This window comes from Heloderma suspectum, chromosome 3 (genome assembly GCF_057233095.1).
Source record: "Heloderma suspectum isolate Gila_16-S chromosome 3, 16-S_ref, whole genome shotgun sequence".
Lineage (NCBI taxonomy): Eukaryota > Metazoa > Chordata > Lepidosauria > Squamata > Helodermatidae > Heloderma > Heloderma suspectum.
In genome coordinates this window covers 137,035,408-137,061,715 of record NC_139460.1, presented here as the reverse complement: position 1 = coordinate 137,061,715, position 26,308 = coordinate 137,035,408, and the positions used below count along the sequence as shown (strand labels likewise).

General features: G+C 41.0%; 2 protein-coding genes across 7 annotated transcripts in view; one reads left to right on the top strand and one right to left on the bottom strand.

Moving 5' to 3' along the window:
- Positions 1-19,779, top strand: part of TPP2 (tripeptidyl peptidase 2) — a 55,896-nt gene extending 36,117 nt beyond the window's left edge. The window contains exons 22-30 of one of the 4 annotated variants that reach the window (XM_084844658.1): positions 2,216-2,460; positions 3,112-3,190; positions 5,475-5,513; positions 13,781-13,932; positions 14,077-14,173; positions 14,815-14,945; positions 16,398-16,605; positions 18,435-18,554; positions 18,825-19,779. In XM_084844658.1, the coding sequence (XP_084700784.1) occupies positions 2,216-2,460; positions 3,112-3,190; positions 5,475-5,513; positions 13,781-13,932; positions 14,077-14,173; positions 14,815-14,945; positions 16,398-16,605; positions 18,435-18,554; positions 18,825-18,914 (1,161 nt within the window). In that variant the 3' untranslated portion in view covers positions 18,915-19,779. Of the gene's footprint in view, positions 1-2,215; positions 2,461-3,111; positions 3,191-5,474; positions 5,514-8,127; positions 8,253-13,780; positions 13,933-14,076; positions 14,174-14,814; positions 14,957-16,397; positions 16,606-18,434; positions 18,555-18,824 lie in introns of those variants that run through there. The other 3 variants (XR_014789245.1, XM_084844659.1, XM_084844660.1) reach the window with 3 other exon arrangements.
- A 261-nt stretch (positions 19,780-20,040) lies between these two features.
- Positions 20,041-26,308, bottom strand: part of METTL21C (methyltransferase 21C, AARS1 lysine) — a 65,798-nt gene continuing 59,530 nt past the window's right edge. For all 3 annotated transcript variants that reach the window (XM_084844671.1, XM_084844670.1, XM_084844672.1), the window contains 3 exons: positions 24,787-24,926; positions 22,090-22,207; positions 20,041-21,212 (listed from right to left, as the gene is read on the bottom strand). In XM_084844671.1, coding sequence (XP_084700797.1) covers positions 20,818-21,212; positions 22,090-22,207; positions 24,787-24,926 — 653 coding nt within the window. In that variant the 3' untranslated portion in view covers positions 20,041-20,817. The remainder of the gene's footprint in view (positions 21,213-22,089; positions 22,208-24,786; positions 24,927-26,308) is intronic.

Sequence of the window (26,308 nt, the reverse complement as noted above, 5' to 3'; positions counted from 1 at the left end):
TAAATATTATCATGGAAAGCGATTTGATTGTGATTCAGCTAAACAAAGGTGCATTCTTGGACAGACAGCTTGACTCCAGAAACTCAGCAGCAGTTACATCTGTTACAATGAAATTTCATCTCGGATATAATGTTCTCCTGGGATAACAGCTTCAGAGTAAACGTCTTGTTTCTTCTCGCCATCATTGAATGAGTGGAGCCTACATTATTTCAGCTGGAGTAGAGATATACAAGTGGTTCTTGCTAAGCTCTGTAACTCATACCTGTGTATCAGTATTTGGGGGGGTGAGAATAGGCTTAAAACTGAGTTACGCATTTAATGCAATGATTCCCAAGCCATATGTGCTGCCTGGGATACACTAATGGCCATGACAGGAGCTGAGGTGTACCTTGAAAAATTAAGCTACCACATTGGAGGTATCTAGCATTCTATACCTGTTTGAACAGGGAAGCTCCATACAGCTGCTTATTGCCCCCTCTGCCAGTATATAGACACCAATATCATCATCCTAAGGAGTGGAATAAGGGTGGACTAGGACCCAGTCTACATTATAACTGATAGGCATTGAGGAATCCCAGAAGCATCCCAATTGCCCAGAAAATACAATCCCATCACTGACTGGCAAAAGGGGAAGGGTAGGATGTCAGCAAGCAACACGAACAGGGCTACCTTGCAGTTACATAGAGGTTGCATGCCCACATGAATGATCAAAACTGGTATAAGGCATTCACAAGAAATCTTTCAGGACAATTAACTAACTGCTGGCAAGGGTGCAGAACCTTCAGATCTTAGTGACTGACCTTGCTTGTCCAACAAATACAATTCAGCTTTTTTTCTATATCCGTGTAACTTCAGTGATTAAAATCTGTTGTACCAGTATTGACTTAAACCAGGGGTAGGCAATATGCGGGTGGCATGCAGCCCTCACTGCCCCCTGGTGTGGCTGCTGAAATTTCCAGTGGCAGCAAAAGCATTGCCATTTTCTTGCTGATTTTTCAGTGGCCAACAGCTGAGGAAGTCTGAAGCGGCCAAATCTCGCTTGAAAACAAGCAAGATTTGGCCATTTTAGGCTTCCCTACCAGTTTGCTGCTAACAAACAGCAGGGTTTTTTTCCTGGTGCCCACAGAGTGCAGCTGTGGGAGTTTGTGTCCACAGGGGCAAAAATGGCCCCTGAAGTTAACCACTCCTGACTTAAACCTTATCCAGTGCATCAAACAAGGATGGCTTGGATCCAGAATCATGGGATGCTCCTGCTGGGAGGGGAAGATTTTCACCAATTCCTCCTCCTCCTGGAGCCTTCTTTGTCCCCTGAAGAGCTGCTCCAGAGGATTGAAGGAGTGTGGGAGGTGTAGCAGAGGGAAGGGATGATTGGCAAAGATTGGCACCATCTTCCTCCAGCAGGACCTTCTGCTAGATTTCTGTCACTTCTGTGAACAGAAGGACCCCTTCTGTTCACAGAAGAGACGCTCTGGATCCAACCTATGTAATTCACATACTGATTAAGCTTAAATAGTTAATGTAGGAAGAGAACAAAGAATTATTCACTGCAGTGAACACACATCCCCTATCAGAGGTCTTAAATGGAACGATAATTAGCATACCGTATGATTGGAATAATGCAATATATGCTATAGAATAAGTTTTGCCTTTAACACAGACATCAAGGGGAGGAAGAATTGGTTATGCTCTTTCTTCAAGCTAATTCAAAATAGCAGATTGAACATATGCTTGCTGCATACTGGAAAATCTCAAGAATACCTTCACTTGATGAAGGCCTTAAAAAGATCTGGCATATTTTAATTTTTCCATACACAGCAATTCTGAAGGTCCAAGAGACCAGGATAATGCAATATTAGTGTTTTAAAAGCATTGGGAAAAGTTTGATATTGAATATATATAATATATTATTGAAGGAAAATTTGACATTGGAAATATTTCTGATGTGTAATTGGCATTAACTTTTTAAATTAAATGTTTTTGTTATCCTTTTCCAATAAATAAATATTAGCTCCAATTTTTAGCCTGTGTAATTGGATACATTCATGATTTATTCTTGTTTTGTTGTATTTATCAGTGAAATGTCTTGTACACTCCTTAAAATAAAAAGTATAGCTTGAACGGAAGTGTTAAGTGCTCATATTTCAGAAGAAAACTTAATTTATTGCTCTGCAAAATGTTTATGGATCTTGGTACTAAAGAAACACTCTTTCCCTAGTACTCTGTAAAATTGGAGAAAGGAGATTATACCGTTCGGCTACAAATACGTCATGAGCAGAACAGTGAGCTGGATCGTATCAAAGACCTTCCATTCATCATCTCTCACAGGCTGTCTAGTGCCCTGACTTTAGATATTTATGAAAATCACAACCAGGCTCTCTTAGGGAAGAAAAAGGCAAACAGTATGTCTCTACCACCAAAACACAGCCAGCCCTTCTTTGTTACATCGTTGCCAGATGACAAGTAAGTTATGTCATGTTTTGCAGCATGCAGTGTCCTAATGCTTAAATGTCGTAAACCGTTATGTAACTTCAAAACTAGGTAATAAAAGTAGATTGTTAGTTCTCCCTATTTATTGCTGTCCAGTGGTTAATGTAGTCGGGTGTTTTCCCAGTCTGTCCACTAGGGGGCAACTCTTTCAGAGAGACTTGGCCAGGGCCTGGACTAAGATGCATTTTCTATGTCCTCTGTAGAGCTAGTCTTTCCTTTGTCTCCACAGTGAACAGATGTAGGTCTCTGGGTTTGCTCAGCCTTTGTATATCAGGCTGGAAGGTGAGGGAGAAAGAAAAGTTGGGTCAAAGTAATTCTCAGACCAAGCCAGGTTTTGGCCCTGGTAACAGTGGCTAAGAGGGCTGAGACAGCTGTGTCTCAGCTGTCTCCCCCCACCCCACCCCACCCCAGGAAGTGAAATAAACCCAGGAGGTATAAGTTGGTATATTGGGCTCACCTTCACTACTCTTGCCTCAACACACACAAATCTCAAGTTGGCTGGTGGCCTGCCATATTTTCCAGCCTCCCATTTTACTAGTGCGTCAGCATTTTTTGTGACCACTTTATGTATTGGGGGCTTTATAGCATGTAACCTTCATTGCGTTCTGTATTTTCCTTTGTTAGAGTTCCTAAAGGAGCAAGTCCAGGTTGTTACCTTGCAGGGTCACTCACACTTTCAAAGACAGAACTTGGAAAGAAAGCGGTGAGTAAAAAAAATCACCAAGGTTAAAAGCTTGCATTTTTCAAAAAGGAAATTGTCGTTTTAAGTGGCTAATCTTTATGTGAAAATGTTTTTATTGGATAGTATAAGTTTTTGGATTTTTTTCTAAATACTTTAAAAGCTGTTCTAATGCCAAATACTAGAGGTTTTTTGTTAAGTATTGAAGCAATTTTCTCTTAACGTCATTTTAGACCTGTATTTTTGCTACTTTTGCAAGGATATCCAACACTTTGTTATTGTAGAAGAAAGTACTTCTACAGTGTCAAGGTGTGTGGAATACATGGCTTTTTATAGGCTTTGAAATATAATTAGCTATTTTCTTTTATGTGTTGTATTACTACGTTTCACCTAGCACAAAATGTTTATCCTACTTTTAAGCATGCGTCTTCCATTAAAACAGTACATGCTATAAAGCAGGGGTCTTCAACCTTTTTGGGCCCATGAGAACATTTGGCATTTTGAAAAAGTGCCCTGGGCACCATTGGATACAACCTTATGTTTGCTTATTTAATGCTACATTTTTAAAGTTTTTCCTTAGTTCAGTTACTTTTAAAAAATCTATTAAATGTTGAGCAGGCTAGATATCATTTTAATAGACATCCTTAAAAATCATTTCATATTAAAGCATTATGTAGTGAACTAAATGCATTTTCTACAATAGGACTACGGGAAATATGGCTGAATAACAAGTTTCTACAAGAGGTTAGCTTAAATATGATTGATTTTAGCCAGGCGCTCATTCAGCAGCCTTATAGTTTATTTTAAACATTTGTCTGCCTTCCTGAAATTCTGTCTCCTTTCTAGTAGGAGCTGAAAAGCTTGTCAGGCTAAGTATTGAAAAGGTCATTCATCAATTTCATATAGGACTTGTAATTTTGCTATGCAGAAGGTCAGGCCCTGGGTAGGGGGCAGAATTAGGGAACTACTTACCAATAGTATCTGTTGACCATCTTGCCACACAGTGTCAAAAAGGTGGGAAATGGCATAGAGGCTGGAGAAGAAAGCAGACCATTATAGCAGTGGCTAAAGCAGCAATGGCATTTCCCCCCACTTTTACACCTTTTTTTGCTGAGCTACTGCTACCCATAGAAGGCTGTATTGCACTGCCATCTCGGCTGTTTCTTCTACCTGCTTGCCTCAATAGATGCAGAAGATGATGGTTGTTTTTGGTAGGGGTTACAGTAGAGACATTTTCAGAGATCCTTGTATTCTCCTGGCTCTAAATATTTTACCTGTGAGAGCCCATTTTGGTGTAATGAAGCCAGGAGGAAAATGGGTCAGAGCCTGACATATTTTTGAAGATGCTTGCAAGGCCAGCTGCAACAAGCCACTTGCCAAGGAGCAATCACTGAGCACTGTGAATGAAGAAGCAAGTTGGTCTTGAGATGGCAGTTAAGCCAACACATGTTTATTTGAAGGGATTTAACTTGAAGGACACTGTTGTACTTAAACTAGCTTAAGTAGCTTGCCCTATGTCTCCGTCTGATCTTTTGTGTGTGTTTGATGCCAAAGGAATTTAGTAATACCACTATAACGGTAGTGTTCTGCTAACCCAGAAAAGTAGGATATAATGTAGTTAGCTATGAGCAAGTCATGTTGTATGTAATAATCCTAAGAATACTGAGAAACTCAAGTTGGCTTGAAGATTGGATCAGAGATGGTAATAATGTAGTGTGTTTGGGCTTAGGGTGTTGAAAAGAGTAGCATCAATAGTGTTGTGTTCTTGCTACAACCAGCAGTGTATTCAGTTTCATTTTAGTTCAGTGAGTTTAAACTTGGGGTATGGGCAGCAGAAGTCAGTTGTAAACTCTATTAACTTGCTATACAATATTGAGTTTGCTGCATTAACTTTCTGGAGGTCTTTTAAATCAGAAGCTCAATTTAATTAGTTCCCTAAAGGTGCAATCCTATACATGTTTAGACCTGAAAAAGTCCTACAACTCCCAGCATTCCCCAGCCAGCTGGCTGGGAAATGCTGGGAGTTCTAATACTTCCTTCTGTCTAAACATGCATAGGATTGTGCTCTAAATAATTTAAAGCTTGCCTGCTTTCTTTAAAAACGCACACCCAACAACTGTATACGTAAGGATATGTTACTTGGTTATATTTTTAAAGCTAAAATACTGTGCCTGATAAGCATACATTAATGGAAACAAGACACTGAGTTACAAATCCCACAGTAGGGAACAAAACATGATAGAACGTGGTGTCTCCATTCTGTAGAGTTTGTGGATGTTTTCTTACAGTATGTTGTTCTAACTCCCAGGGGCAGTCTGCAGCAAAGCGACAAGGAAAGTTTAAAAAGGTACTGAATGTCAGTTTTTGAAAGATGTACTTAAGTCTTTTTGCATATGACTTAAACTATTATACTGAGTTATTTATTTGTATCTTTAGTTACCTTTTATACAACTAAGGGCACAATCCTATGCATGTTTAGACAGAAAAGGGTCCTACAACTAAACATGCATAGGATTACACCCTAAATGAATCATACCCTTGAGCTACACCCCTTGTTAGAATAGCATAGTAATGGAGTGGATGTACAGATAATTCTGCATTTATAAATAATTACAGTTGTACTTTACCCTACAGAACTCTTCTTTGTTTTGGAAGAAAATTCTCCTTCAGTTATGCAAACTCCAACATAAAAAAACCCTCCACTCAATCCTGTTTCTCTACAGGACATTAAGCTAAGACAAGATGAACTGCATACAGGTTCCTCATCTGGTGTTGCCATTTGAAAGCCACCTTTTGGAGGGCAAGACTAAGATACAGAGAAGGAAATCACTCTGCTTCCATGTCTGCATGGGTGAGAGAAGCCTATTTGTATGTCATTGGTTCCCACCCCAATGGCTAAATTCCAGTAGAAAGGAGAACTGCTGGCCAAACTGTGTTGGCATGAAGGGCCCTTAGTACAAACATAAATCTTCAGGCTTTTTGATACCTGTATCAATGCAGCTCACATGCCTTCTATAGCAAGGATTAGAAGGTCAAAGATGCATGGGAAGCAACCTTATATCAAGGTGGACTATTTGTTCATCTAGCCCAGTATTGCCTCCTCTGACTGGCAGCAGCTCTCCAGGGTCTCAGGCATCACCTGCTGCCTGATACTTTTACCTGGAGACGCCGGGGACCTTCTGTATGAGAAACATGGACTCTACCACTGAGTTATGATCCCTCCCCATGGGGCTAATGTAAGCGCTCACACAAGCTGGTCCTTCATGTGATCGTTGCTTGGGTTAAATTACCGTCATGGCCAGTGAGTCTGGGGGGCAGGGGTGAATCATGCATACATGATGATGAAAGAGCTAGATGATGGATTGCATGTGAAGTGCTTTGAACACTCAGGCTCTGTATGCAAGGTATAATGAACAGTTCCCTGAAGAGTGGCAAAAGATCATGTTAGTAGTTAACTGCACTTTTACAGAGCTCTACACGTAAGGTAGATACTTTAGATAAGGTAGGTACCTACCATAAGATAGACGCCTGCTGAATATGAAATAACACCTTAAACTGCGGTTGGATGTTGTATAGAGCAGGAAAGCAGATAATTGGGAGAAGTTCAAAGTGGGAGAGTTTCTGCTTTAGTATTTCAGAACAGGAGAGGTAAAAAAGAGACATTGCAAATTGTTAAAAGCCACGCATTATTTTCCATCAAAACATAATGAGAAACAGTGGGGTAACCTTTCTAGATGCTGCAGTTACATAGCTGCTGGTCTGCACAGGAGCAGACATAAGGTATTGCAGGCCACATGACCTGGGCACCTCTTTGGCAGAGTGAATGTTACTTCAGCTCTCCATTCTCTGACATGCACTTTAAGGATTTGCATTTCCTACATATCCTGGCAACACTTTGTTGAATAGAATTCAAATCAGGCTGGTCTAGCAAACTAGATATGATGTGCAGTGTGAGACCGTAATGAAAGAAGGACCTTACGTGTCAGTGGTCTCTGGTGTCTCTTTATATTATTGACAAATGAAGTGCACTGTCCGAGCTGAGTGAACTATGCACTTTCATTGCAGAGGTCTGGTTTTGTTGGGGAATACTAGAATTATTATTTCTACGATATATCTTCAGACTTTGTGTTAGAGCAGTGTTGGTGGGGTATATATTTCACATTCTTGTAGCGAGTGGTATGTAACAAAAGCTGTGGGAGCCAATAGGTGGAAACTCGAACAAAATCGATGAAGCTTATCAGGCTGTGATCTAGATCATTTCAGAGTCTCATCTCTGCTACTGTGGATTTGCCACTACTAACCTGATTTGCGTGAGCTACTTTGTTTGCCTCCACTTGGCTTTTGCAGAAGTTTGCCTCGTTTATATATTTATTCATTTCATTTCCACACTGCCCAATAGCTGAAGCTGTCTGGTTGGTTCACAAATTTATTCTCCCCAGCCCTCAGTCTAATATAATGTCTAGTGTCTGCAAGTTGAGATGTATGATAAGGTCTCCCAATCCAGAGGCATGCCCCAAAATGAGGTGATTGAAAGGGAAGATGATTTAACAAACAGTCCTCAATTGACATTACCTAAAGTGTTACCATCAAAGTGCTGTGGGAACCTTTTTCCCATTAAGGTCCCCCACAGGACGTCAGTCGGGGACCACATCCAGTGGTGGCCAGGATTGCATACTTTTCACTGTGTGCCACCCCATCATTTCTCTCCCTCTCATGCACCCACATGCCCCATGTGAGTCCCAAAGAGGCAGTCTGGAGAGCAAGTATAGGCCTTCAGTATCTGGAGGTCCAGGTGATGCTGAGGGCTGCATGAATTTAGGCTGAGGGCACCTTGCGGCTGGCCCATGGGCTGCAGTCTCCACTCCAGATTTAAAGTAACTTTTAGGTTTACGTTACACTCTCTCCTGCAGGATTTGAAATGGTGTTCTCATGGTTTCCTCTGTGTACCTCTTGATTTATAGGAAATACTTATGGAACGAACTGTGAAGGTCAAGATGTACCAACAGAAATGAAAAAAAGCTGTTCATATCGTTGTTGTTATAGTCTGACTATAACAAGCAACATGCTACTAATTTTTCTAGCACTTTTTCAAGTGTGTTACAATTAAGTTGTTGCATTCATATCCTCTACCTTCCTCCAAGTGGCTTAGTCTAAGAACTTGGTGAGTTAGGTTAAGCAAGAGATAGTGATACAATCAAGATCACCAGTAAAGTTTATAGTGAAAAGCAAAAGTAGATGTGATGACAGCACAACCAGAATTGGGTTGTGCCAAATCCCTGTAATGCTTGATTGTGCATGGAAAGTGAGTGCCTTACCCACGTGGCAGGCAGGAAGAAGGAGCTGTGATTGTGTTGTTTACACATTCTTTCCCACCCAGATCTTCCTCCTTTAGTCATTTGTTTTTAGCTAGAACCTGCCTGGGATTAAAATGGCTTTAGAAGTGAGTGAGAGATAAAGAATGGTTAAATAAATTTTACACACCCTCCTTCCCACCCCAATGCATTGTAAATTGCATCCGCTTGCTATTTTTAGGGTTTCAAAAGCAGCCTAATTCTAGCACCATCTCATCTAGCTGCCACAAAATAGGTATTTGAACCTGGGTTTCACATGACTGAACTTAGCACTCTGGCCACTGTTCTTCAGTGGCTTTAATAAATGACATTATGATATCTCATAAAACATATATTTGATGCTGAGGTTATTAAGAACAGTGTCCTCCTTGAGAAGCACCACTAGTATCAGAGCAACGGTTTTTCTCTCCCATTACTTCAAAGCAACCAGATGGCTTATAAAATAGCCCATCAGTGCGGGTTATAGTAGTCTGTCAGCATTTTTTCTTTGCCAAAATCAGTAATATAGTTTAGGACAAAATATGTAATCAGTTATTCTGTTTGAAATGTTCAGATATCATAATTTGAAATCATAATATATGCCACTTGCTGAAGGTGATCCTGTCATGTACCTGGCTGTGCAGTATATTGGTGAAGACTTCTTGTGGGTTCCCGCATTTGGGGGTTTTGCTGTTAAATAATTCTGCAGGAACTCATGGGAACAAAATCTTGACAAGCAATTAAGTATATTTTGACTTGCTTCCCAGAGTTGCCTCTATAACAAGGGAATTTGTGGAGATACTGATTTTTAAAAATAAGGATAGCTGTGATTTTTGAGAAGCAAAGTTCTCAGTAGAAGATGTGAGCATAACTACATGATATGGGATAACTGCAGGGGTAGAATAGTGGGTAGGAGTCTGAGTCATAAACCTGGTTGAAATTTTCAGCTTAGCCATGAACTCATCAGGTGGGCATAGGTAAAGTGCTGGCCTGATTCAATCAAAATTGATTTCCCATTTCATCCGAACTTGGAAAGTATGCTTACCAGTTCCAGAACAAGCCAGGATCCTAAACCAACTTCAGATCAAGGTTTAGTATCCTGGCTTGTTCTGAAGCTGGTAACCATAGTTTCCTTGTTCAGATGAAATGGCTTGTGTGAAGAGAAGAGCTATGGTGCTGCATACATGGGCAAAACAGTTGTCCATATCTTGGCTTAGTAAGAGAAAATACAATTGTCCAAACATGGCCCCCATGTCAACTTAAACACCCTTATCTATATTATGAGCAGTGTATAACTACTTTAAGAGTCTTGATAAAATGATTGCAGAGCAACTATATAAGCATTTTCGGACACTTTGTATTTAAACTCACTGTCCCAACATCTAGTATGCGAAGAGCTTGTTCATCCAAGAAGAAAACTGGTGACAAAATGTTCTGTCACAACCTTAGGAAAAATTTCTAGTGGGTATAGCAGTGCTTTGCCTTGAAGGAATGCCCTACTTTTATTTCCATTGCTGATTGTTGTGGTGGACATCATAGCCATCAAGAAGACAACTTTATAGAATGCCTCGCAAGTGACTTATAGCCATTGTGTTAAAATGTTTATACATCGGCTGGTTTGGGATTATAGAAGACGAAGCAGTTCAAAAGAAGTTTAAAGTTACCTCAGAAAGCACTTTACTTGAAAGGGGCAGGGGGAGTAATTGCCATCCACTGGGTAGTGGTATGCAGTGATAGGAGCTAAATGTATCTTTTAAGAAGGAGGTGGTGAAGCTAGCAAGTGTTTAGGAAATAAAAGACAAAGAATAGAGCCTCATCTAGCCCAGCTGGTGCCAAGTTTCTTTCACTTACAGTCATACGATTTTAATAACTATAATGTCATGAAATTTATTCAGTCTATGTGTATTATTGCTGATAGAGCGGAGGAGCCAGATTTCACATTCATGAGTGGAAACACTGTACATTGTAATACAGAATCTTCACTTTTGTGAAGATCTCACAGTAAGAGAGAGAAGGCACTAAATGAATGAAGGGAAACAGAGGTTCTTTGAGGATACATAACGTAGGACGGAAGACCATGAAGGTATCTTCTAAGCAGAGTGGAAGGTGCTGGTATTCTGACTTGTGTTAAATAAATGAATGGCATGTCCACACTTTCTGGAAATGGTATATACTACCCTTTCATTGAAGACCCGCTCATGCAATAGATGGTTGGAGCCAGTGAGGAGGCAAATGTTCTGTCTTGCTATGTGTACTACAGTCAGGCATGTATTATGCTATATACTCAAGAAGAACTGATTCTCCTCCTGCACCAAGTGGTGGCAGTGTTGTTAGTACCCACTTGTACTGAGAATAATTGCAGTAGCTTGATAACTTAGCTTTTTATTGCTAAAGCTACCATTTTGAACTGTAGAACATACGTGAGTGCTAGCTGACTTCTACTGTCATCTTACCGTGTGCTCAGCTGGAGTCTGGGGGCCAACACCACATGATGGTGGCAGATCTATCTGCCAGGATTTGGTTGCCACAAAATAACCTACAAAGCAGGTGGAATTTGATACATAGAGGTGGGAGGGGAGACATGAACCATTCCCCTCCTTGTGCTTCTCCTGAGGCACTTCAGTGAGGAGGAAACCCCCCACTTACAGAAAAATGGCTAGGGAAAGAGGTTCAGCTTCTCCCATCCACCCATGATACATTTAAATCTTCTCCCTCTGCTTTATGTGGATTTTGTACAACCTAGGTTTCATCATGTCTAGTTGTCCTGAGGTATCCATAGTTGGCAGAACTTGGGCCAGCTCTGGAGTGAAGAGCATGCTGTGTGTGCCGTATGTCTAATCATACATTCTGTGGGTCTGGGATGAAGCAGAGTTTCTTGGATTGACATTCAACAGAAGGATGAAATGATGTTAGGATGCATTTGAAGCTGAATATGAGGAGTTGCTGAAATTGTGCAGATAATACGGCTTTGTGAGTTCCTTTTTGAACACTGCTATTTGAATGGCTAGAGGCTCCCATCAGTTGGTGTTCCTTTGACAGTCAGGGAGGAACAGAGTAGGAAGGCAGTGGTCTGACCCTGGCCCTTGTTTAATGGGACAAGTGCACAAATACTTAGAAAGGGTGGGGGGAGTATCTCTTTACATGGGTTTAGTTTGCACATGGTACTGATTCACAACAGGAGGAAAAATGTAGGTGAGAGCTCACAAGGGAAACCTGCTGTCTGAGGTAGTTTGTGAATCAGGCTGGAGTTCAGGAGAAGGAGGCAGTTTGAGGTCAGTGCAGGCACAGTTTCCTATACAGGACTACACACAGGCTAAGTAGCTAATCCTTGTAGCAATCTTCTGGAAGAAATCTGATTCACCAAATGTTCAGAAATGTGTGCTAATTAAATATTGGACTAAAGCAGACACGCAAATGTAGTTGGTTTTTAAAAAATGAGATGGGTTTGGCAGTGATTCCAACTTAAAGTTTAAAAAATGAAGTTAAGCTGCTATTTATAGTACAGGGGTACAACTACACAGGGATGGTATCAGGGTTCTAAATGTACTCATGCATTTTTCCTTCAACTCAAAATGGAGGGATGATTTTGCTGAAAAGAATGGCTAACACTTGTCTTAACAGCTACAACACTATAAAGTAGGTGTTGCATTGTTAAACAAGACTTTTCACCATGTTGGGGTCGAACTGGACAGTATCTAATCCTTCCCACATGCTAGCAGGACCTACTGCTAGCACAATGGGAAACTAGTGTTGCATAAAATCATATAATGGCCTGTTTTATTGGGTAAATGGGTTTCTGAGTTATGAATGAAAGTTACCAGAAGAAATGTGCAGAGCTAAAAGGCCGAAGAACTGGGAAAGAAGGGTATGTCTATGTGCAAAGCTGACTGGAGAATGTGAACAACAAGATGCAGCTGATCAGTGGATTTTGGAAGAGGAAAAGAATGAATAAAGCGACTTTCAAAATAACCTGGAGGCTGAGGCAAAGGCCACATGGGTGCCAGCAAGTGAAGTGGTGGTCAAGACCTCTGGGGAAAGGTGATATCCTTTAGCACTGATAAGATGAGCCCAATTAATGTACAGCCAGGACACATAGTCAGCAGGCTTGTTTTTCCACCTTGTGCAAAGACTTGGGAAAGACAAGTATTTAAGGTACCTCCAAATCAACAGAATTCCGAGGAAGACCAGAACACCAAAAGCAGCAGCTGCATGCAGCACACCTCCTGCTTCTGGGTATACAGTCTGGCTGGCCACCAGGTTCTGTTGTTCCAACATGGGTAACGATCTGAGTGAATGTGAGACGTGTGAACGGATAGAATGCAGTTCAGTTCAATCTAAATAAAGGTGTTCTAAACATTGCATTAAGGTTTTGAGTCTCAAGTTCTCGCCCTATAAGCCTAGCTTCTGTTTGTAACGCTAGTGGTTTCAGAAGCAGCTGAAAACAAGCAGAAACACTTGTTTCCAAAATGGGGCAGGTCAGCAGAGTTTGCAGAAGGACGGTGACCTGTCCTGATCCAGAAACAAGCATTTCCGAGGTGCTTTTCAAACTGCTAGCTTTCTGTTGTACAAGCATTGGGTCCCACTTGTGCAAACAGATTAAGCAGGAGTGCAGTGATAGTATTGTATACTGCCCACTGACTCCAATGCCACTGTAGGAAAATTCTCTAATAACAATTGGTTGGGGGCGAATACCATATAAGAATCTCATCTCAGATGAAAAATGATGTGGCACAGTTTAGGTGAAAGAGGCTTACAATTTTTAATAACTGTTTGTGGTGAGTTATGATTGTACAAGCAATTATCAAAGACATGTTTTATATTGGGCTTTTCTAAAGTCAGTTTTTTCAGCTGAACAAAATTCCACTGGGTTAATGCTACTATGGATGTGTGTAATTTTTTTCTGTTGGTAGCTGGGACTGATGCATTTTTTTTTCTTTGGAAAAAAGAGTTACAAAGAAAGGTGCATAAGATCCACAAATTCAGTAAGGTAGAACACATCTTAAGCCAGCATATTAAAGTCTTTTGTGGAATTTATGTGGAAATCTTCTGGCTAAAATGGATTTGGATCACAATTGTAAATTCTGAGATGAATATATCTGATCATTTGAACTATTATCTTATTGTTGGACTAAACTCATCTTTTGCTCTGAGGCTTCATAAGGTACTGCAAGCCTTTACATATGTAACAGCTTCCTTTTATTACAATAGTGTGTTCGCCTTATAAGAAAGAGGATACTATTGTGGGCTTTGACCAAGTTGCTGTTCTTTTTTTTCCCCTCCCCAGGATATAATTGCGGTTCACTATCATCTGATCCCATCACCAATAAAAAATAAGAATGGCAGCAAGGAAAAAGAAAAGGATCCAGAAAAAGAAAAAGATGCAAAGGATGAATTTGCTGAAGCTTTAAGAGACCTGAAGATACAATGGATGACTAAGTATGTTCTGTATTTCTCCTAATTAAATTGCACCCTTCAAAGAACTGATACATTAATATGTTAATATAATTTAGATCCCTTTTCCACTGTCTCCTACCCAGAAACTGCTGGATCAGCACATTCATTGACATACTTTCTCTTTAGGCTCGACACAAGTGACATGTATAATGAATTGAAAGAGACCTTCCCAAATCATCTCCCCTTGTATGTTGCAAGACTTCATCAGTTGGATTCTGAAAAGGTAGGATCAATTTTTTATAAAAGTCGTTTAGTGTTAGGTCTACTCTGCCAAATCTCTCCTTTGAATTTAGTGCTCTGGACAGTCTGGAGTTATGAACTTGAAAGGCTTACATTTGTTCAGGGTATCACTTATGCCTCGCTACTTCCATTGCACAAGTGGCTCCCACCGCTTGTACAAAGGCGATTTAGTGCTTCCGGAGCAACCTGAAATGAGCAGGAACACTCATTTCTGGAAGGAGGCAGGTCAGCGGAGTTCACATATCAATCTGCCTCCTTCCAGAAATGAGCATTTCTCCTCATTTTGGGGCTTCCCCTAGGAAGCACTAAATCTCCCTTGGTGAGCGGTGGGTCCTGCTTGTGCAATGGAATTGCACAATTCCACCCACCGCTTGCAGAAGGGAATCAGCAGGGCGGAAAGGAATCGGTGGGAACATAAGCGCCCCGTTGGATTCTGCCCCTGGAGCTGTGTTTTATGTCCATTTCCCCAATATTGTAGGGTGTGAGTTCTGATGTTGGGCATCGGGGGCTATCCAACACTAGCAAAGCAAAGAGGTCAAATGAATGTACATATTAGCTTATTACATTAATGTCTGCTCATGTGTGTATAATAAGACAATATCATGCTATATTTGTTTCAACCAGGAACGAATGAAAAGATTGAATGAAGTTACTGAGGCTGCCAATACAGTCATCTCTCATATTGATCAAACGGCTCTTGCAATTTACCTTGCTATGAAGACTGATCCCAGGCCTGATGCTGCTACTATAAAAAAGTACCTAACCAGTAAATAGTTTTTCCTTGCATCTTATTTCTGTAACCTACCCTAAGCTTGTCTTCTTTTGTAGCCTAAAAATTAATTTCATATTCATGGAAGAATAACACAGTGGCCCCAAACCAACACAGAGTCAAGTTCATTTAAGTATATTCATTATGGTGGGCTGAAAGACATTTAACTTCATGTTGGATTGTGTCTAGGGATCATTATTGCTTTGATTCAAGGCTTCTAGATGTCAGACTGAAATGGATGAGGCTGGGCTTTTTAATAAGAATTTGATGGAAGATTGAAAATAATGTGGCAGCACAGCTCGCCTTTTCATAAAAGCACCAAATTTACACCACTTCTGGACTAATACAGTGGTGATCATTTTCAGGTATTGGGCATGTGGTATTGTACATATTTGCGCATTTGGAGCCAGTTGAAATAATATTTGCATTTGAGTGTTCTCCAAGAAAACAATTATGCATTATCCACAAATAATGTAAATTTGCTTTTTTTGAAAAATCGCATGATTGCTATGAGTCTCTATACCATGCTCAGTCAGCTGCGTGTGTTGCACATGTCCAATATCACATGCCTCCATTTCTGAAAACGGGGTTTTATGAAAAAGTGCAAGATTGGTTGGCTGTGCTATTGCACTAATACCATTTACCTATTTGAATGGCCAAACAAAACTAGCAGGAAGATCTTAAGTTCAGAACTGAGATCTGCAGGAAGCTATAAGAGCATCTTTTGAACTATTTACTACAGAATGTTGGAACTTCTGAAGTTACTGGGATGGTGAGATTAAGAACAAATGTCTTTTTGTGGGAATGAGGTTTTTCATTATAGTGCAGAAATCAAGTTTCTGTGAGGGGAGAACCAATGTTGCTGTCAGCAGTTACCTGATTTTCTTGGATTTCAAAATGCAAGTTTTAAAAAACTGTCCTTATACAAATCCATTTGCCCACCTATATTGTTCAAGAGAAATAGTATTTAGTATCCTACAAGGAGGGGCATGGCAAAGGGGTGCAGGAGAACTCCCTCCTTTTGCCCTCACCACTCAGCCACCAAGTCTTTGCTTGTGGATGTCTCTTCATGGGGACAGCTCCTGTAAAAGCCAGCTGGCTGCTGCCAGCAGTGTCGCTCATCCTAAGATAGTGAGAAGTGGACTTCTTCCTTTGGAAGTATTAGATTTGTTCTTTGTTTGTTATGTGCCTCCAGATTGAAACGTTGGGTATTTGGATGGTAGTTTCTTCCCCTCAACGTAGAAGTTTGTCTTTTGTGCTAAATATCATATACAGTTTAGGGGCGGGGTGGGGGAGTGGGTGCGTGTTGGGTGTAAATATAAATAAATCAGTATTGGGGAGTAATTGTAAAAGTGCATACACACATGACTTTTGATTGAGAAAAATTGCTGAGTTTCACTGTAAATGCAGTGCTCCCCCTTGTTTGTTTCTGATTTAGTGAGATGGAAAAGCAGAAATCTACACTAGTAGATGCTCTCTGTCGGAAAGGGAGTGCATTGGCAGACCAGCTTCTGCAGTTGCAGGCCCAAGATGGGGCAGTATCAAGTGATGAAGAGTGTAAAGATGACAGCCAGGAGAGTGGCTTGGATGCTCTAACAGAAACGTTCTGGGAAACAACAAAATGGACTGATCTGTTTGACACCAAGGTATGTTGGTGGGTGAACCAGAACTAGGTTCATACAACTGAAGGGAGGATTCTTTAGTATGCTGCTCGTACAAAGCAGATTCTTTAGTATGCTGCTCGTACAAAGCAGATTCTTTAGTATGCTGCTCGTATAAACCAGTGGTTTACACCTAAACTATGTACACACATATTTGCACACAGAAGAGGGTGCCAAGAAGTCCTTGAAATCTTTCATAACCTAGTTCGCATGTCTTGATAAAATAAATCTCGCATTCTGCCTGTTTTCATTGGTTCTGCATTACTGAAACCTTTTTCCATGTTTTTTCATCCAAATTTTGCTGTTTCACTCACTCACTCACTCACTCTAGTCAGACTATTAACTTATCAGCAGAAGCAAAACCTGGTTACTGAACAATTTTGCTTCCCTGCACCCCCCACTCTTTTACTATTTAAGAACACTTCTTGTGTGTGTCTTCTACTATGGGGCTGTTCACACAACACGCTAACCCACACTTAGTGATTGAGTGTGGGTTGTTGTTGAACCATGGGTTAGCGTGTTGTCTGAACCCAGGACACTTTCCTCAGGGTAGCTTGTTAACCATGTAGTGTGGCTTGTTAACCACCCTAAACAACCCAGCAACAAATCATGGGTTCTCAAGTTGGCTTATGCAAGAAAAATAAGACACACTGCATGGTTAACAAGCCACCCTGCAGAAAATGTCCTGGGTTCAGACAACACACTAACCCATGGTTCAACAAATAACTCATGGTTTGTGTGAACCCAGTCAACGTGTGTATGGGCGTTATGCCAATTCAGCATTACTTTAGGGGAATCTGCAAGTAAGGAAGAACTGTGGAAAATGAGTAGTGGCATAGGAAAGGGACAAAAGTGAAATGAAATGTGACCAGTATTAGTTTGGACACACCCTAAGCTAGGGATGGGTAGAAGATAGATCTCCAGATGTTTTGGACCAACTCCCAGAAGCCTCTACCAGCATGGCCCATGATCAGCAAAGCTGGGAGTTGAAGTCCAAAACATCTGGAGATCTACTTTCTGCCCACTCCTGCCCTAAGCACCCCATTTTACATTGCTTCATGATCTGAAATACTAGTCTTACATCAATTTTTCATATTTCTAACGTAGATAAAGCATTCAGTCAGATATGCAGTATCAACTGTCTGGTTTTAGAATTCTAAACATTTGCATGGAATCACCTTGCTGCATCAGATGAAGGACCTTCTAATGGTGTCCAGGTGGGGGGAAGTAAGTTGCAAGCCAGGCATGAAGTTGATGGCCTTCCTCTGTTTGTCCTTGACATACAGTCTCTATACATTTATTCTAAGGCACAACCTGTATTTTCTGTGCCCTAAGCCTGTATCTAAGAAAAGGCACGTGTAGCTGAATCATCACATACTGCTTCCCTGCCTCATCTTCCCTCCCTTCTCCTACTTCCCGTGTTCCATCTCCTCAGGGCAGGGATTTACCCTCTTATGTTTCATAAAGCACCATGCACTCTGATGGTGCTATATACATTTAATAATAATAGAATTACCTGTTTTTTAAAAAGTATTTGAATGATACCTAAATGCAGTTTTGTAAATACTTCAAATCATTCCGCTGGGAGGAATCCAGTAGCTGCTAACTTTTGCTTTAACAATATTAGTGAATAACCTTAGAGCAACTTCAGATGTTCCTCCACCTGGGGCCCCCTTGATTTGAAAGTGTAGTGCTTTAAGTTCTTGCACTGCTGTTGTCAAGTCCAAAAGAGAAGGAGGGCAGGTAACCTTTGCAGACTCAAGATGCACGTTCAACTTACAAATCTCACCTCTTTTATTTTACATCCTGTGTAGGTTTTACTATTTGCCTACAAACATGCACTGGTAAATAAAATGTATGGCAGAGGTCTCAAATTTGCAACAAAACTTGCAGAGGAGAAACCCACCAAAGAAAACTTGAAGAACTGTATACAAGTAAGTAGTCATCATTACATCTTCAGTTAACTTAAAGATGTTTACAAGTTTCACTGACATTTCAGGAACTATAAAACCGTATTATATCAACAGAATTCCAGAAACTAGCGTAGCTCTAGTGGATGTGTGTTTAATATTTCTTCCTTCTACTGTTCATTGGAATTCAATAAAAAACATTAAACTCCCACTTTTTAGAGGGCTTGGGTTAATAACACAAGATGTAAAAGTGAAAGAAGACTTACTTTTTTGCCACTGACTTTTTTTTTTTAGCTAATGAAGTTACTTGGATGGACTCACTGTGCGTCTTTCGCTGAAAACTGGCTTCCTGTCATGTATCCACCTGATTATTGTGTGTTTTGAAATACCTGCCATTGTAAATTTGAGATGTTGTTACATTGACTGGATATACAGATGTGATCTTCTTACTGGAATGCATGTTTTCATCCATTATTGAATGCTTAAATTGTGTGTATTAATCAGAGGACATGGAGTTACAATGTGTGTGTGTGCTAGCTTGGCTCCTGTCACCAGGGAGTCTGTTTTGACTTTGACACTGAATTTCTTGAGGTAGCACCTGGTTACCCTAGAACGAAAGCATATGAACAAACCTTATGCGTTCATCACATTGCTGGCAATGGATGTTTCAGAATGGCCAGCACCAAGGATTAGGAAATGAAGGTGGGAAAGTTTCTTGCATGTATATGTGGTTCTTAACTGTTTGTAATTTTAACCACAAGCCTGTACAAGCTTTTCTTTTTACTATGCGCAGGGTTTTAACATGTTGAAACATCAATTCTCAATTGTATGAGGGCCTTAAAAAATGAAGCTACATCAAAAGTAGCTAAAATCTTATTTATTAGACTTAATAGTAATGGAACTTAATTATCAGTATCACTTGCAAGAGTTTACATTTTGAATTTTTTAAAAATAACTTTCACACTCGCTACAAATGTATTCTGAATTGCTGGTGCAAAGGTGCTCTTGAATATCTTCAACTTGGAGATGTTCTCAAATATCCATGTGATACAGAGTATCAGGATAAACTGATACATCTATATAGTGTCAGTCAGTTAACACTTAATCAGGTATTGTAAAACTTATACATACATGTTAATAATGTTTGAAAAAATGTAAAACTGCAAAATAAATGTGCAAATTTCAATATCAAAAACCTGAGCACTCATGGTTTAATTTTGTTAAAATAATAAAACAATTCACAAAGTTGAGATCTGTCCTAATTTTTAAAGAGTACATAAAGGGGAGCCATTAGGAATTTAATATTAGAGCAAATGGAGAGCAATCACTGAGGATACATAATCAAGTAGCACATATGACTTCATGGAGCCCAAGTAAAAAGTTAAATGTTTTTAGCAGTGCAGCAAATAATAATGGTCAGCATGTATTTCATATGGCATTTTCTGAGAAGTCGGCTTAAGAACAGTTCAATAGTGTCTTAAACTTGAGGGCTTTTAAAAGATTTTCAATAGATTTATATTATACAGATGGTCACAGATCTGGAAAACTGTGGTTTTGTGCAAGTTACATACGCACACACGCGCACACTTCAGTATGTATTTATTCACCTTAGCAGCTATAGTTATAGGCCTGTTTGTTTGTTTTTTTACAAAAGTAATAGTACCCCCATTATCTGGAATTAGTTTATCCATGTAGCCCTGTGGAAAGATTACAGACTTTTATGATCCTAAATCCCAATCTGAAATGCTGTGGCTTCCCCAGTTCTACAACCTCTAGTTCATGTTAATGGGTTTCATACCTGTACTCAAATAGAGACTTCTTATAAAGATGGTACTTTCCTTTCTGTTTCTAGTTACAGGATGCAGCTAGAGCCATAACAGTGGAGTTCAAGTTAAGGTTTCAAGCCCAAACCAGTTTCAAGCCCAGTAAGAACCATTGCGGGGAGGTGACAGTATGTAGTCATAGAAGGATGCAGTTAGGTATATGTATCTTATTAATCATCTGGAGGTGGGGAATTGCATGAGCAAAGGAAAGTATTCACTCCTAGAATCTACTTACTTGACAACTGTTACACAAACACACAACATCCTGACTTTGGGGAAGGAGGGGATAATTAGCCAACTTCTTGTTAGCCCCTCTACCAAAGTCAAGAGTAGAATCTTGAGGCTACCCTATTCTTGAATGAGTCAGACCTTAGTGAAGTGGAGGCTGTTGACATCTAAAAACTACTATGCGGTAAACTTTTAGACTGCTGCAGTTGAATCAGGGTCTGGCACTCCTTCAGCTTTTAATCTTCTCTTATTGTGCCTTTGAACAACTTGACATTTGGCTCTGGAAATTCTGCTAATTGTGTGATATTGAATATGTCACTGATTTTGTCCAAAAAATCATAATCTGTGCTGAATCTGAATTTGTTTGCCCATAACAAGATTGTCCCAGGCTGACATAAGTAGGCCATTGTGGCTAGCAGATGATCCAGAGCTGTGTGATGATATACAACATCAGTAGCCACAAGGAAATCATAACGGTGGGTTGATTTAGGGAAGTCTTCATTGAGATTCTCTCCCCAAACCAGCTTTCTCACTTCAGGCTTGTGAACATCTATGTTGCGTGTGTTTCTTGAAATATTGAACTCCATATTTTCAAGTACCTCAGGCAAGTCAGTAGCTGTAACAAAAGCACCTGAAAGAGAACAAAACTGTGTTTGCTCTATAGTCTGTCTTGATAGCATGTCTTGCCTCTTCAGGCTTGCAAGCAACCATTCATAAGAGTGTTCTTTAAATTAAACACGTATTGTAACCGGTGGATAAAATTCTGCAGAATGCCCCCTAGGATGAACAAACTATTAGTTTTGTGATCCGCGTAAGAGAACAGTCTTCTTTGCATGTGTACGTGAGCCTTCGAAGGAGAACTTCATGCAGGTCAGGGCAGCTGGCAGTTTTGCGTCTGAGTATCATTAGCCAATGTTTTAAGGAGAACAATGTCTGTTTTTGTTTGGGCAATACATGTAGGTAAATAAATCCAGCCCTTCTCACTTGGAAATCAAAGACTGGTTTGGACCATGTGCTACTGCACTTAGTATAGTCCAACATATGAATGAGGTATCAAATGAAAGGACAGAACAAATAGATGTTGGTGGGGGGAGCATTTTGCCAATTTACTTCCAGATCAACAGAGTTACCAAAATTCAGGAAGGGGACAGTAGTGTTAAAAACCTCTGCAGCCATTGGCTTGAGTTGGTTATAAATCAGCACTCCTAATTAGCCATTGCCTCAGCTACTCAGAATGTTTATGAAATTCAAGCTGTCCAGACATTTCATCCCATCCCTAGAGACTGATGGGCCACGTACTTTCAGGAAGGAGTTTGGCAGAGATGGGAGCAGACAGTACTGGTCAAATGTTAAGGTGGAGCGAATGTATTTGGGAGAGAGGGTATTGTCTTGAGTACTGAGAATAGAAATTGTGTATATATGCCTGTGAGTGAAGTGTGTGAGTGAAGGAGCAATAGACACAGGAGGCATTCTACACCCTGAAAATAGACACTTCACAAATTACCAACCTAGTATACTTGCCACAATGGACACCAGCCCTGTTCCAGCTCCAATTTCAAGTACTTTCTTGCCTTTGAGGTTGATTTCTTGTTGATTTGATTCCAAGTACTGACACAAAGCAAGGGCCTAAAATAAATAATGAAAATTTATTAATTATCCAAATAATTACTTGTTTTCATCGAGCCTAGATGCAATAGCATGTGCTCTGGGGTACATAGATGTCCCATTGATTTTTAACATGTAAAATCACTAGCAATACCCTTTGGGCTTTGACTGAATGTTAATTCAACCCAACAGCCAGTTTTTAAAAGCGAAAGACGCCTTGCTTATAGCGGATTAATCACTTCAGCCTTATCTGCAGTGGCAGCTCACGAGGGCACTGCTAAAGTCTCAGATTTGTTGCACTTGATTGAAGCCATTCCAGACTGAAAAGGGGTCAGGAATACCATGTTTCAGTTGGCCAAGTTACTGGCTTGTTTTAGCACATGCCTCAGCAGAACTGATGGATTGTATTTTCCCTTGTGCACATCCCCTCACAGCTGAATTCAAATTCCCCACGAATACCCACATATTTCATTGCTCTTAACTATGCTACTGCTACTCTTGTGTTACTTTTTTTAAAGTAGTCTTGGTGGACAATGACAAAAACCACTCCATGCCTTCCAAACAACAAAGCACAGACCAATGAAAAGATCAAACCGCCTCAGATTTGGAGGTGCCTTTAGGGAATGAGTAGATAATTCAAGGCCATGCTCTGTCAGCAGTGTGAAGCAATACAGGACATAACACAAATCAGGCTGTATTGTGGTGCAGACACTCCATACCTATTTTAATATTTTAAAGTACAAAAGTCTTTCAGAAGCCAGAGTTTAATATTCTTCTCTAAGAGTGAAGAGGATTGTTCCCATCTTGCTATGGTAGATCTACGGCAGGTTTGAGAGATCTACTGCGGTGTTGTTTTTTATTACAATCTCAAGGTCCACCAACTAGAATCGGATGCAAAATGGTGGCTCAGGGGCACTTCTGTGTATTCACAATTAAGGACCAGGATGTCTCTGAGCACATGTTCAGAACAAGAATTTGTTTCCAATAACAGAACTGAGCTCACAATCTCTTGCCACACAAAGATTCATGCTTGATTTCCCTCCAATGTTTCCTCATTAGAGAAGTCGAGGAGGGTGGGGTGGGGAGATCCTTTTAGGGAACAATCCTATGACAGTGTCTAGAGGGCCATAGGATGTTATGGTTTCTGGAATCCGAGGTTGGAACCAGGGCTCTGACCTTGGAGCCCAGAAACTGTGCTCCCTCCCCTGCCCCCTTGTAGCCGGGATGGTTCTCTATGCTGGCTATTTCTCCATACTTGGAAACAGAGCATGGAGACAGGGAAAAGGGGGCAGTCCTGGGGGTTGGGAGGAGACCATGGTAGCTGCATTATGCAGCTTCCTATGCACATCCTGGCCTCCTTCCCTGCCCCAAACCATGGCTAGACAGACAAAATCTGCTGTCTAGCGGAAAATGTAGGGCGGCCAGAGCATCTCAATAGGATTGTGCCCTTAGGTGGTGTTGAACTGTTGGGAGTCCATTCTTACCAATCTGTTGCAAATCACCCTGAGATCTACCAGTAGATTCTGATCTATATTCTGCCCACCCTAATCCAAAGTATCCTAAAACCCTGAAAATCTATATTACAGGACCTCGGCTGCTTCTAAATGGGTGGTTTCCTGTGCTAATAAATCATTGCTCTTCTGCCATAAGCTACAAGTGGAATTGCAGTTGACTTTCCACGCTATCGGAGACATTACAGTTTTCCTGTGTGTTGATCCTACTATATTCCATCCACACTAATTTGGTGTAACATAGCTGCTGTGGTTGGGAAAGGTCAATGCAACGGAGTCGTCATTTGAAGAAAAAATTGAGCCATCCTTTAAAAGAACAAATTATGTCATGCTAATTAATTTAACTGCAATTTTCCATTACTACCCGTGGAATGCCAAAAATGACCAAGATTTTCAACTTCTGTTTTGTTTGGAAGTGTTGAATTGGGGGCGGGGGGGGATTACATTGTCAAAATGGTGGTGACTGGAAAGTGTTTTTTCCCAATTTATTTTTTAATTACCATTATTTAACCAATATTCATACTTTTAATATTAATGAAAGAGCAGCAAATCATCAGGGCCAGTCTCCTGCTTAACAAGAGGCTGGCCCTGACTGGAACGCTCACTCTTTCATTGATTTCTGCAATAGCCGAAGTTATGGGTTACGCAAGGACAGAGCTTTTAGAACAAATGCCGACACTTTAGGCTTTTAAAAGGCCAGTGGATCTCCTATTGTAGAGGTGCCTTCCCCAACCTGGTGCCCTCCAGATGTTTTGGGCCACAACTCCCAGCATTCCTGACCATTGGCAATGCTGGCTGGGGGCTGATGGGAATTGAAGCCCAAAATATCTGGAGGCTTCCAGGTTGAGAAAGGCTGCCATAGCATAAGTCTTACTCAGATAACGGCATACCCAATCATCAGGTGGAAAATGAACTGGGTGCTCCCAACGCTGATTTGAACTCTACTCTCGTAAGTGTGCTGGGGCGACGGGGATAGTAACACTGGCAAAGGGAAAAGAAGGCACCAAAGCTAGTGAAGTACTTCCATGCTTTGTGTATTACAGAAGCTTACTTGTTAGGTAGGAGTTATTTTTCCTGTGTAAAACTTACACCAGGCCATACTACGGCTCCAAAGTTTTCGATGGACTCTTGAATGGTGATCTGATGGCCAGCATAAGAATAATGGTCTTTGTCAAAGTAGTGAGAGGCCTTTGGAACCCATTTCTGCAGTATTTTAAACACACGTGGCCCTGTGCGGGGAAAAGATCAATAATCACTGATGAATGTAAGACTACTTTTACTAGCGCATACAGAGGAAATGAGCAACATGGGTTGTGATTTTGTGTGTTCCAAAAGCTATTTCTTCGTAAAGTTTTCAGAAGGAGTTGTAAATTCTCCAGATTTCCAGCAGTAGGGGTTCTGAAGAGCAGGGGTGGGCAACTTTAGGGGTTCCGGGGTGGGGCACCTCCCACCACCACCAGACTCCCTGTGTGCCACACACCTGCTGCTGGTGCAGCAAAAAAAATCCTGTACAAGTCTGCTCAGAAATAAGTATTCGTGGAAGCTTAAAATGGACATATTTAGCTTGTTTTCGAGCTAAATGTGTCCTTTGTAAGGAACTGCAGCGGTTTGCTGTTGAAATTAAACCACTGGTTTTATTTTTTTGCTGCTGCAGTGGTGACAGCAGGGGCCACACCTGAGGATGCGGGGGGGATGCATGCCTGTTGACCACTCCTCCTATGGAGTTTGCCACAGAGCATAGATACAAACTCCTTCTCCTGTGGGTTTTTGTATTTTTAAAGCTGGTATCTCTTGGCAAATTCAGTCCAATGCCAAATCTGAATGGTGGCATGTTGGGAAATAGGAAAAGCTTACTGTGAAAAATCTAGGGCACAATCAGGGCACAGTTGACTATGTTTAACTGATTTCAATGGAAGTGCTCAATAGTGCAATCCTATACAACTCTGCTCAAAAATATGTCACGTTAAGTTCAATGGGGCTTATTTCCAGGTGAGTGAGTATAGTAGGGGGGTCATGTGCCCTACTTTACAGAAAACAGCCCTCTATGTCAGCAGTCCCCAAACTTTTTGGCACCAGGTTTCGTGGAAGATAATTTTTCCACAGACTGGGGGAGATGATTAAATGTAAGCGCATTACATTTATTCTGTACTTTATTTCTATTATTATTACCAGCCCCCCCCCAAAAATCCCCCCTGGACAGAACCTACCTGGCGGCGGCTGGTCCGGGTCCGTCCGTTGCTGTCCACCTGCTGCGCCCGGACTGCAGACGCAAATGGCGTCCAGCATAGCCGACGCCATTTGCGTCCCTGTTCTTCAAGTAATAGGCTACGTAAATCTTTACGTAGCCTATTACTGCTAAGAACAGGGACGCAAATGGTGCCCACTACGCCATTTGCGTCCCTGTTCTTTGCAGGAATAGGCTACGTAAAGATTTACGTAGCCTATTACTTGAAGAACAGGGACGCTCGCCCACCGCTCACCTCCTGCTGTACGGCCTGGTTCCTAACAGGCCACGGACCAGTACCGGTCCATGGCCCGGGGCTTGGGGACCCCTGCTCTATGTGATAGGCTGCCCAGTCCAAATCTGTTTGAAAGAGAAAGAATCATCAGA